At 56.4% G+C, this 12,134-nt stretch overlaps 1 protein-coding gene across 1 annotated transcript in view; it reads left to right on the forward strand.

Annotated features, from left to right (window-relative positions):
- Window positions 1-11,185, forward strand: part of SCN5A (sodium voltage-gated channel alpha subunit 5) — a 93,645-nt gene extending 82,460 nt beyond the window's left edge. The window contains 8 exon segments of the mRNA XM_015568313.1: window positions 782-904; window positions 1,371-1,652; window positions 3,724-3,777; window positions 4,338-4,475; window positions 5,121-5,225; window positions 6,341-6,611; window positions 8,114-8,550; window positions 8,552-11,185. Of these exon segments, the coding sequence (XP_015423799.1) occupies window positions 782-904; window positions 1,371-1,652; window positions 3,724-3,777; window positions 4,338-4,475; window positions 5,121-5,225; window positions 6,341-6,611; window positions 8,114-8,550; window positions 8,552-9,211 (2,070 nt within the window). The 3' untranslated portion in view covers window positions 9,212-11,185.
- The last annotated feature ends 949 nt before the right edge of the window (window positions 11,186-12,134 follow it).

Genomic DNA, 12,134 nt, shown 5'->3' on the forward strand with positions numbered 1-12,134 from the left:
AGCTGGGCATCCTCAGCGCTTCCAAGCCGGGGAGGAGGCTGTGGCAGTCAGGCCCTTGCCCGCGGCTGCTCACCACCCCCAGGCTGCCCTGAATGCCAAGGTGCTATTACTGGTGATTGCGTGCGAGGTCAGGCAGGAGGCCATTTCTAAGCTGTGTTCCCGGCCAGCAGCGAAGTAAGAGGAACTGGATGCCCATGGAGCTTTAGAAGGATGAAGTCCAGGGGAAGGATATGCCGTGGTGGCAAGGCACATGCCTTGGTTGTTGGCTCCATCCCCAGTTGCACAGTAGACAACCGATTGATGTTCTGCTCTCACATCAACATTTCTCTTTCTCCCCTCTCCCTTCCCCCCTCTCTCTAAAAACAAATCAATGAGTATTTTAAAAAATATATATTCACTGAATCACCTGAAGATGTCAGAATGCTCCAAAGTCTGGCTCTAGGGAAAGGCCCCAGGAGAGGGTCTGCTCATATTCAACCCAGGGCAGTCCTTCCTTCCCCAAAAGAAGTTGACCTCAAGGAAAACACAGGAACCAAAAGCCCGGGCATTGTCCCTGCTCCTCCACACCAAGAAGGCTCTCGGGAAAGGTGTGTCTCAGCCAGGACACACCTGGGCTTCACCCCCAGCCTCTGGGCCCCAGGAAGGCTCACCCTGTGCCCGAGCAGCCAGTCGGGACTCATAAAGACAGGGCCTCTCACTCCCAGCCCTGTTTTAGGCGGCCGAGAGCGCTCCCCCTGTCAGTCGCCGGGGCAGTCTCCACGTCTCCCTCCTGCCTCCACAGGTCTCGCTGATCAGCCTGGTGGCCAACACCCTGGGCTTCTCTGAGATGGGCCCCATCAAGTCACTGCGGACATTGCGGGCGCTCCGGCCCCTGCGAGCCCTGTCCCGGTTCGAGGGCATGAGGGTAAGAGGAGTGGCTGCCTTCCCGGGACACACTTTAGGGGAGAATACCCCCAACCCAGTAGCAGCAACCCCCAAATAAACCGGAAACTTAGCTCAGACAGTGTATCTCCAGAGGCCCTCTCCCATCAGTCTCTGGCCTAGTCAACGACCCTGTTGAAAATGCAGTTTCAAGGTCATGGATTCGGGAAGGGAAAGGCGGATGTTGTGGAGTTGCATCAGACGTTAGGGTGCAGGCATGAGTGTGTGTGTTCTTTCTCGCTCCCCTCACTCCCCACCTGGGCTTCCAGCGATGGGTTGCCCTTCCTTGGGGGCAGGGAATGTTCTGTGCCCCTCTCCCCAGGGACCTATGGCCGGGGCGTTCAGTGGGCTGGGGGTGGAGGGAAAGGGTCTTGAACATGTCCAAGCCTCTCCGGACAGGGGAGGGCCTCCTGGCGTCAGGGCCTGAGTGTCTCCTCTGTCCGCCTGAGGTGGTGGTCAATGCCCTGGTGGGCGCCATCCCGTCCATCATGAACGTGCTCCTCGTCTGCCTCATCTTCTGGCTCATCTTCAGCATCATGGGCGTGAACCTCTTCGCGGGGAAGTTCGGGAGGTGCATCAACCAGACGGAGGGGGACATGCCTTTAAACTACACCCTCGTGAACAACAAGAGTGACTGTGAGTCGTTCAACATGACCGGCGAGTTGTACTGGACCAAGGTGAAAGTCAACTTCGACAACGTCGGGGCCGGGTACCTGGCCCTGCTGCAGGTGGTAAGTCTCGGGGAGGAGGGACTTCCTTCCTCCCTCTGGTTCTCTAGCCACAGGCGCCGTCACGCGTGGTGTGGGCAGGAGGGGGACAGTGGGGCCCCACTGAATCCTCACGGTCGGCTCACATTGCCCAAAGGAGACCAGGGTTCCCCCCGAGACTTCTTGGCTCCTTGGGAAGTCCCCAGACTTTCCTCTCCAGAGCAGAGGCCACATCCCCCGAGATCTGTGGCCTGGGGTTGGGCACTACGGCAGAACCACCTTCCCAGCCAGGAGCCAGCTGGGCAGTGTGATGGCACAGGTTGAAATGGAAAGCCCACAGACACCCAGGGCTGAGCTGTTAGCAACACTGTGGCTCTGGCCACCCTCTGTCACAAAAAGTAGTGATATCTCCTGCGTCGCTGGAAAGAGTAGATCTACTTCCGTTTCCGATGTTCAAGATGGGTGAGGTTTAAACACACCCAGCTCTACCCAGTCTTTCCAGAGTTTTCATTGACATGCCATAAAATGAACCTACGAGTCGCCTTAACAACGGAAATGCAAACAGAACCATGACTCATGAAGCGGCAGCTTGCTTTTCTGGCTATCCCAGTCTTCAGCTCAGACACCTGCCTCTAGTCCCCAAAGCAGAGGAAAACTCAGCGGGACTCCCGTCTGGGAACAAACTCCACCCACCCCTTAAGTCCTAGTAGTAGCGCTCACCAAAGACTCATGGAGAACAGGCTGAGAGCCTCCAATCCCTGTGCCCGCCCCACTGACTGTCAGAACGTGGAAGGGCAGGCCCCTGGTATAGGCTGAGAACCGCCTACCATTCCAGACAGAACCACTCAGTGGTGGGGAAGCGTTGAGTTGCAGGCATCTCATAACCTTGGGTGGTTTCAGCAGTTTCCAAAGCCTCTCCAGGCTCCTCCAGGAGGTGAGGGCCTCGTAGCATAAGGGGCTGGAATAGCTTGCCTTCCGTGGAGCGGCCTCAGTTTCCCCGTCTGCCATCTGCCTCATAAAAACTCTCAGACATGCACCATTTGGACAAACTCATGCCCTGAAAGGAGGCGTGGGGCAGGATTGGATTTTGCCAGGGGCACACGTGAGACCCACTGGGCGGTTGGTCTCACCACCGAGCCCGTCTGTCGGACTCTTTCCGAATCTTCCTCACAGCCCAGACTGGGGCAGACAGTGTAACCGGCACCAGGCCCCGTCTCATTGCCACGGTGTGCTCCAGCCAGATATTGGCAAGCTGTTATTTACAATTATATTTCATAAACTTATAATTAACTAAATGATATTAAAACAAAATGAAACCTCACCATCACCACGTAGTATCGTCTGTGCTCTTGAGGTTAGTACATCTATTATATCCCTACAGTGGAAACCCTGCAACGCAGTGTTCCTGTGCATGTCTCCCCACCTCTGTTCCGTAGCTGCACCTCGGCAACTTGCAATCAGCCATGGTGGGAGGATTTTCACAGGGAAATTGACAGACGCAACCATCAGGGCTTTTGTTCCTTCTAGAAAGTCATTTGTTAGCTATTTACCCACACACCACTGGCAGAGGACCCCCCTTAAGTACGAGGGAAGGTTGGGATTCTTTAGAGACTTCCTTTGAATGGACACGGAGCAGAAGCCACAAGGTTCTCTGAGGTGCATGACCAAGGGGACCAGGTCAGCGCTGGGGTCCACCTTAAGCCAGACAGAGAGCCCAAGCCCCACCTCTCTGTCCCTGACACCTACTGTAGGACTCGGTGTCGTTTTAGAATCCGGAACGAATGTGGATCGGAATGAAGGGCCAACCTCCTTCAGGCCTCAGTTGTCTCTTGGCCAGCATCTAGAAGCTTATTTCCGCGCTGTGTGGCCTTCGAGGGGTGTCTGCTCAGCTGGCTTCCCCTCCACAACCAGCTAGCTCTGAACTATAGGTTCCTTGCCTGACCACCGAGCCACTTGGACACTGCCGCAGGGGTGGGGCGGGCTGCTAGCTTCTTGCAGGAGGCCACTTCCTGGCCTCACCTATCCAGTCAGGAGCCCTCATAGCTCAGTTGGTGCAGAGTTAAGTGATTTTCTTACTCTTGTCTTTTCCTTTCAGGCAACATTTAAAGGCTGGATGGACATTATGTATGCGGCTGTGGACTCCAGGGGGGTAGGTTGGCCTCTCCCACAAAGTCAGGCACTTAAGGCTCCCAGCTGCTTGGCCACCAGAGAATCAGGGTCCACATCTGAAAGCTCACCCTATAAGGGCCAGTTCTCGTGCATCAACCTGCAGTTGAACCTCTCTGGGATGCCCAAGCCTGGCCCTGGGGCAATGGTCTCCCAAGGAGTCCCACAGTTCTCAAATATCTTTCAAACTGAATTCACTGTAATTTACTTGAATCTTAAAGTCTTACCCCAGGAAGATCAAGCTTCTCCTTTGTCCTTGTAACCACCCATTCACACTGACAGGTCACAGGAGACTAAGAGATGCTCCTTATTCTCAAACCTCCCAATGGCCTAGGGACAGAAGCCATGCAGTGACACTGTGCCACCCCTGAGCCCAGCATGCCTGTTCTCCTCACCTGCCACTGTCCATTTCTCAGCTCCACCCCCCCTTCACACACACACCCACACCTTCCTCTGGACAGCCCCTCTCTCCCACAGAGTGGACACCCCCAGCCAGCCCACCTCCTACTTGTCTGATCTCCCTCTCTGACTTCTCCCCCTTAGTATGAAGAGCAGCCCCAGTGGGAATACAACCTCTACATGTACATCTACTTTGTCGTGTTCATCATCTTCGGGTCCTTCTTCACCCTGAACCTCTTCATCGGCGTCATCATCGACAACTTCAACCAACAGAAGAAAAAGATACGTAGAGTACAGGCTCCCCCTGGGCTGGCAGGGCTGGGCGCCAAGGGTTCTGGCTGCTGGCCCCTTTTGGGCTTTCTGTTGAGGATGGTCCTGCTTGCTCCTGCTGGGTGGAGTGGAATGGCAGGGATCTGTGTCCATGAGGTCATATGCCCAGGCCTACAAGAGTGTAACAATGGGCCCCAGGCCTGCCCTAGTCTACCTGAGAGATGAGGCCCCTCAGAGAAGTTGGGTGAGGCTGGGGGCTCGTCACCTGGTCCATGATCAGGGATAATGGGTGGGGCCTGTGCAGAGGGCCAGGGTCTGCCTGGAGCTCCATCAGAGGGCCATGATTGGTTTACAGGTAAACAAGGTTAGCAGAGAGAACTTCCAACCTGGCTGTGTTGGGCAGGTGAGAGGGTAAGAGTAGGGACAGGATTTGCAGGTCACAAAGCCAGAGAAATCTCAAGGCGAATGGGGACAGGCCCCCTGGAAAAAAGCAACTCAGGGAGCAATCTGTGGTGCAGGATAGGGACATACTTTAGAGGGACAGGAAGTGAGGGGGTGACTGGTCCTGGCACCTCATTATTGAAGCAGGATCCCTGTGCTGTCCGTGCTGGAGCCTCTGAGAACCCCAAAATAAGTCTGGTGCCTGTCTCTCTGCACTTAGGGGGCCAGGACATCTTCATGACAGAGGAGCAGAAGAAGTACTACAACGCCATGAAGAAGCTGGGCTCCAAGAAGCCCCAGAAGCCCATCCCCCGGCCTCTGGTGAGCCTGCTCCCAATTTGGCAAGGGGGGTGGGGCGAAGGATCTTTTGGGGAGGGGGGAGCCTGGGGGGCTCCCATACCACACCGCCACCTGTCACGGCCTCTTCACCGTCTTTGGCCCAGCCTGGGGCCCTCAGCCAGTCCCATGTAGTCAGGCGTCTGACTACACACAGAGGTCTCAGTCTCATAGAGGTAGTAAGGCAGGCAGGAGCAGGCTGTGGCAACCAGGGGACACTCCCCTCCTATAGAAGCTCATCTGCCTCTGAGTGAGCCCTACCTCCCCTGCAAGGGCTCAGGCTGTCCCCAGGGAGAGCAGGGCAGTCTTTGCAGCCCCCACCGCATTCATCGCCTCATTCTTACAACCCCTGAATGGTAGCTCCCCTGGTGAGTGCGGCCAGGAAGCATGTTGGGTCCTCCATAGGCTGACTCCCTTGCCTGACCAAGCCATTCTCCAATAAAGTGTGTGTATGTTGGAGCAGGGTTGCGGGGCAGTATTCAAAGTAATTAGGTGACATAACCTAAAGCACCAGCTGGTAAGTGACAGCCCCAATTTTTAAATCTAATTCATCAATTTCATCTGATTCTTTTCACCATACTCTGTTGTGCATGTGTCGGGGGGTGGGGGGAGAGAGAGAGGGAGATAGATAGATAGATATCTGGGGTGACTTACAAACAAAGACACAAATATAGTTAGAAGAGTAAATAAAATCAATTCCTTAAAGAGTGGAGAATATTTATTAATCTGAGGGCTAATACAATTACTAGGATTGACCTTTATATTTGACCTTGAGCTTTCAGACAGTGGGAACAAAAAGAAAAGCTCAAAGAATGTCTGCTAAGGAAACTCAGAGTAGGAGAAATCCCTTCCTGAAGATCCATCAGAGAAGGAAGAGGGAGCCTCAGGGCTGGGCCTTGGAGCCCAGGTAGCGCTTCAGTAGGAGGGTCAGGCTGTTCCAGAGCTCCTGACTTCTTCCTCTCACTGTGGCGGTCTGGTGGGGTGTTGGGCTCACCAGACAGGAGACTCAGAGTGTGGGCGATCTAGACAAAGTCAGCAAGAGGGAGGACCAGCTGGCCTGCAAAATCCCTTCTGAACCCACCCTGTGCCCCTCCTTTCAGAACAAGTACCAGGGCTTCGTATTCGACATTGTGACCAAGCAGGCCTTTGACGTCACCATCATGTTTCTCATCTGCTTGAACATGGTGACCATGATGGTGGAGACAGATGACCAGAGCTTGGAGAAGATCAACATCTTGGGCAAGATCAACCTGCTCTTCGTAGTCATCTTCACGGGCGAGTGTATCATCAAGATGGGTGCCCTGCGGCACTATTACTTCACCAACAGCTGGAACATCTTCGACTTCGTGGTTGTCATCCTCTCCATTGTGGGTGGGTATACCAGTTGTCTGAGCAGAGATGCCCTCCCCAGGCCAGGTCTCTCCTCCAGTCTGAGATCTGTACTTAATGCCAAGTACACGTAGGCTCCTTCATTCTTTTCTCTCTGCATTCCTCACCTCTCCCCCATTACACACACACACACACACACACACACGCACACACACACGCACACACACTTGAACTCTTGACCCTGTCCCCATGGAACTCTGCCTTGGAGTGACTTTCATCTTTCTGCTGTGGATAGTCCCAGCATTTAGTGAACTTGGAGGGAAATGCAGGGGCTAAGGCAGCTGTGGTGATGGGCAGATAGTTAGAAGTGGGAGAAGGGTCAGGAAATGCTCAGGGAGGTCCCAGGCAGGGGTGAGGGCGAGAGGGTGCCAAGAGGGGCTACTAGACTATGCTGGACATTGGCAGTAGGAATGGAGCTGATGATGGGCAGTCTCAGAGTCTTCGGAAGGTGCAGCATGTACCTCAGAACGCCTCCTGGTCCCGGTGCTTGGCCATGCTGGAGAGGCACGGCTAACAGGTCAACTTGGAGCCAGAGTGTCTGAGTCAAATTCCAGCTTCTCACTGACTAGGTGGCCAGTTGGGTAAGTTACCTCACCTCTCAGCTTCCTCTTCTGGAAAATGAGGCTGAGGGTATCAGCTTACCTTCTAGGGTGACTGGACGGGCTTAATGGATGATATAAAGTGCTCAGCTCAGTGCTTGATTGACAGCAAACACTGGACACATGTCAGCCAGTGACATCATTATTATATGAGGAGTTGGGAAAAATCACTTGGGCTAATATGAGGCAAGTCAATATCACTCTTTCTCCTGTAAGTTATGTCCCTGCTCCTTAAAAATCCCAGCCCAGAGCAGTCAATAGAGAACAAGGGGTGGGTAAACCCTGGAAGCTAGTAGAGTTGAGAAGATGATAGGAACCATCTCAGGGAGCCTGAGATGTAACGTGGAGTGTCATGGTATGGCATGGCATGGCAGAGGGGAGAGTGCTGGCTTCCAGGCTAGTGCCTCCTGCACTCCTGGGCTTGTGCACATGCAGTGGCTCTGGGGCAGAGCTGAGGTCCTGCATTTCTGATATGTGCCCAGGAGACCCCAAGGCTGCTGATCCTCAAACCACACTTTGAGTAAAAGGCCTGGGTTCTGGCCCAAAATAGGCCACCAAAACTCTGAGCAAGTCCCCTTGGGACTCCGAGCCCATGATCTAGATGATAGGCCTAGTACAGCTCTACTTTGCAGTGTTCTCAGAAGACTAAGAAACAAAGGGGCTGAGAAGGCACTTTGCAAAAGTCGTGAGTCCTCATGTTCTGGATCATATGCAGAAATGGAGATTCATGGGAACGGGGGGAGCAGGGCCTTGCAGTTAACCCATTCCTCTTGGAAGGGCCCCCTCTTCCTTGCCCCTTGCTGCAGAGAATCCCACCCAGCAACACTGGTCTGGAGGGAGGACAGAGATGCCATGGGTGGCCACAGCCTCTGCTGTTTCCCACAGGCACTGTGCTCTCGGACATCATCCAGAAGTACTTCTTCTCCCCAACACTCTTCCGAGTCATCCGCCTGGCCCGAATCGGCCGCATCCTCAGGCTGATCCGCGGGGCCAAGGGCATCCGCACGCTGCTCTTTGCCCTCATGATGTCCCTGCCTGCCCTCTTCAACATCGGGCTGCTGCTCTTCCTCGTCATGTTCATCTACTCCATCTTCGGCATGGCCAACTTCGCTTATGTCAAGTGGGAAGCTGGCATCGACGACATGTTCAACTTCCAGACTTTCGCCAACAGCATGCTGTGCCTCTTCCAGATCACCACGTCGGCTGGCTGGGATGGTCTCCTCAACCCCATCCTCAACACGGGGCCCCCCTACTGCGACCCCAATCTGCCCAACAGCAATGGCTCCCGGGGGCACTGTGGGAGCCCAGCCGTGGGCATCCTTCTGGGAAAAGTTCGACCCGGAGGCCACCCAGTTCATTGAGTACACGGCCCTGTCCGACTTTGCCGACGCCCTGTCTGAGCCGCTGCGTATCGCCAAGCCCAACCAGATCAGCCTGATCAATATGGACCTGCCCATGGTGAGTGGGGACCGTATCCACTGCATGGACATCCTCTTTGCCTTCACTAAGAGGGTCCTGGGGGAGTCCGGGGAGATGGACGCCCTGAAGATCCAGATGGAGGAGAAGTTTATGGCGGCCAACCCATCCAAGATCTCCTACGAGCCCATCACCACCACGCTCCGGCGCAAGCACGAGGAGGTGTCGGCCACCGTCATCCAGCGGGCCTTCCGGAGGCACCTGCTGCAGCGCTCCATGAAGCACGCCTCCTTCCTCTTCCGCCAGCAGGCCGGCAGCAGCGGCCTCTCCGAGGAGGATGCCCCTGAGCAAGAGGGCCTCATCGCCTGCAAGATGAATGAGAACTTCTCCCAGCGCCTTGGCCCGCCCTCCAGCTCCTCCATCTCTTCCACATCCTTCCCCCCTTCCTATGACAGTGTCACCAGGGCCACCAGTGACAACCTCCAGGTGCGGGTGTCTGACAGCCGCAGTGAAGATCTCGCGGACTTCCCCGCATCCTCAGACAGGGACCGAGAGTCTATGGTGTGAGCCTCGCCCAGGCTGGCCAAGACACCCGAAAGGCAGCCTGTTGCCTCGAGGCAAACCCATGTGCAGCCAGAAGCCAGCACCTGCGGGGCCTTCCTTGCTTGGGGCTTCAGGAGTGAGCAGCCCCGTGGGTCGACAAGGCAGAGTTCTATGGCACCCGCGTTGATGGCCGGGAGCAGTTGGCCATGCCCACCACTTGGGGCGGCCTGTCCCTGGAGACCTCCACTCATACCAGTGGCCTGGTCCGGTCAGGCAACACCCTGGGGCTCTGGAAAGCAACCCCACCCCAGCTGCTGTGGCAAAATAGAAAACGAAGACTGTATATGTTGTGAATGGCTTTCATAAATTTATTATATTTGATATTTTTTTACTTGAGCAAAGAACTAACGTTTTTTTCCCGTGGACCTGGGCAGCAACGCACACTGCTCATCCAAACTCTGAGCGGGTGTGAACGGTTCCCAAAGGCTGCTGGGACTCTGTTCTCAAAGCAGAAGTGGGATCGGTGTGGCTCCCACAGGCCTTCACTGCAGCAAGGGGGTCCCCTGCCACTCGGGCTGCAGACCAGGAGGGCTGAACCCCTCTTCTCACACACATGTGCACACACAGGCCACACACCAGCTGCTCTCAGACGAGTGCCAGGGAGCCACCCCTGGCCCAGCCCCAAGGAGGCAGACCTTTCCTCCCAGCCCCACGTGGCGTCTTGTCAGCGGGGAGGGACTCCCTCCGGCCTTCCGTCGTCCCCAAGGTCCTGCTTTCCCCTGTGTTTTTAGGCAGGACCTAGTAGGACACACTGAGAAGCAGCCTCGCAGGGTCGGTTCTACAAAAGCAGAAGGCTTCCGGAAGAGAGGTCCCAGGGCTGGTCCTGGGGGCTGAAGCTTGGCCTCTGTACGAGTATTAACATAAAACTGACGGGCCTGAGGGAGCCCGCCCACCCGCAGCCTGGCAGCCAGCTCTTCTTGCTCCCGAGCCTGGCAGACCCTGCCCACAGACCCAGTACAGAAGGCTGAGCACCGTGAGGTTGGGGCTAAGAAGCTCAACAGCCCTTGGCCCGTGTGAAGAGGGGAACCTGTTATCATGGCCAGAGTTCTCTTTCCGGACTTTCTGCCTCTAACCATGGGGGCGAGGTGATTCCTGTGTGGTCCCAGCTCCTCTCCAAACGCAGCCGCATGGGCGTGGGGAGGGCAGCCTGGGTCCTAGGCAGGGGTGAGCAGGCCTGTCCCCGTGCCCTGGGTGGGGAATGAACCCTGGGACCCCTTGGGAAGGGAGCAGTGTGGCCTTGGCCCAGCCCCTCCGGCTCAGCTTGGGGTCCTAGTGGCACTTGCACACAGGACCTCCTGGGGGAGGGTCCAGGCTGTCCCACAGGTCTTGTCCGAAGGCTTTTTCAGGGAAAAACACTTTTTCTAGTCCAGTAACCCCCCAGGGGCCTCTTCAGCTGCTGACAATCCTATTTAGCATATGCAAATCTTTTCATGTGGTGAGCTGTCACCCTGAGAGTGACAGCGTGGGCGGGTGGGCGGAGCCTGAGCAGGCAGGAGCCGGGCTGCCCCCTTCCAGCTCTCCAGCGAGGCCGCCCACCTCCGCGGGGCATCCAACCTCACAGGCCACCGCTCGGCCGCCCAGGAAGCCGGACACGGGCTGCTCCCAACCTACCTCTCCGAGCTGTCAGAGGGCTGGGCGTTCTGAGCTCATGGCAGTGCCGGTGGCGTTGCCAGGGAGTCAAGTATTACAATTCTCCTTGTCACCCCAGCCCCACTCCACTCCACTCCAGTGATTTCCCTCCTGCCCCATTCCCTCTGAGTCCAGCGCGGGACCAGGTTTGAACTGTCCCAGCGACACTCCTCCAAGTGGAAATCTTATTTTTGTAGATCTCTGTGCTTTGCTCTCAGCCTTGGAGAGGAATGCCCCCCCCCCGCCCCCCTGCACTCGCCTCCCTGCACGGGCGGGAATGCGGCTGGGGAGGCGCCGGCTGGCAGCCCAGCTTCCCTCTTCGATTTTGTGAGATTTACCGGGGCTGGCCGCTGGCAGCGCCAGGAGCTGCGGACGGTGTGGTCGCGGGCAAGGACGGGCGAGGCCCAACTCCTTAGCTTTCAGTGTGGCTTTTTTTTCTTCTTCTAGAACTGCACACTGGCCGGCAGGAGGGGAGAAGAGGGTAGGAAAAAGGAGGGAGGGACGCGCGTCAGGTGCCAGCTGTTGTCTGAACTAACCGAGCACTTCTCACCAAACTTCGTGTGTAAATAAGATGCATATTTTTAAAACAAACCAATAAATGGCTTCCATGACCTGGCCTGGCTCTGTTCTTGTGCAGGGGGTTTGATGAGGCCCCAGGAACCTGCGAGGAGGCTGGTCCTGTGTGCACACACACACACACACCCCACCCCCCTCAGACACACAGGCTTTTGGGAGAGCAGGCTGGGTCCGAGAACCTGCAGGACTCCCAGTGTCCTCCTGGGATGGAGGCTGGGGAGAGTGTGCTGAGGATGGAGCAGTCTGTCCCACCAGGGGACCCCAGGTCCCGGCCTTCCAGGATTCCAGGCTGGGCCATGGCAGAGCTGGAGGACGGGGATTGGGGGCTCACACCAGAGGAAGGATCTGGAAAAGTGGATGTAGGAAGGGGCAGCTGCCGTGGAGAACAGCCAGATGGTGGCACCTGTGCCTCAAGCCAGGCTTGGATGCTGGCTTCCTCTCCGTGCCCCCAACCCCTCTCCTCACTGCTGCCCCCAGCACCCCACCAAAAGCTCGCGGCCAGCCAGCGGGGCCTCCGTGTGGCTGGATGCACCAGAGCCTTCTCCGTCTTCCGTCCTCCTCTGTGGGTCCCGTCCATCCCAGCATTTAACTCGGGGGACAGCAGCTGCTTCTGGAAACCGTCAATTCTCCAGGCACCCGAGGCGCCACCCCCTCCAGGGTTCCCCCCAGTCTATTGGATTGC

Source organism: Myotis davidii, unplaced genomic scaffold (genome assembly GCF_000327345.1).
Source record: "Myotis davidii unplaced genomic scaffold, ASM32734v1 scaffold663, whole genome shotgun sequence".
NCBI lineage: Eukaryota > Metazoa > Chordata > Mammalia > Chiroptera > Vespertilionidae > Myotis > Myotis davidii.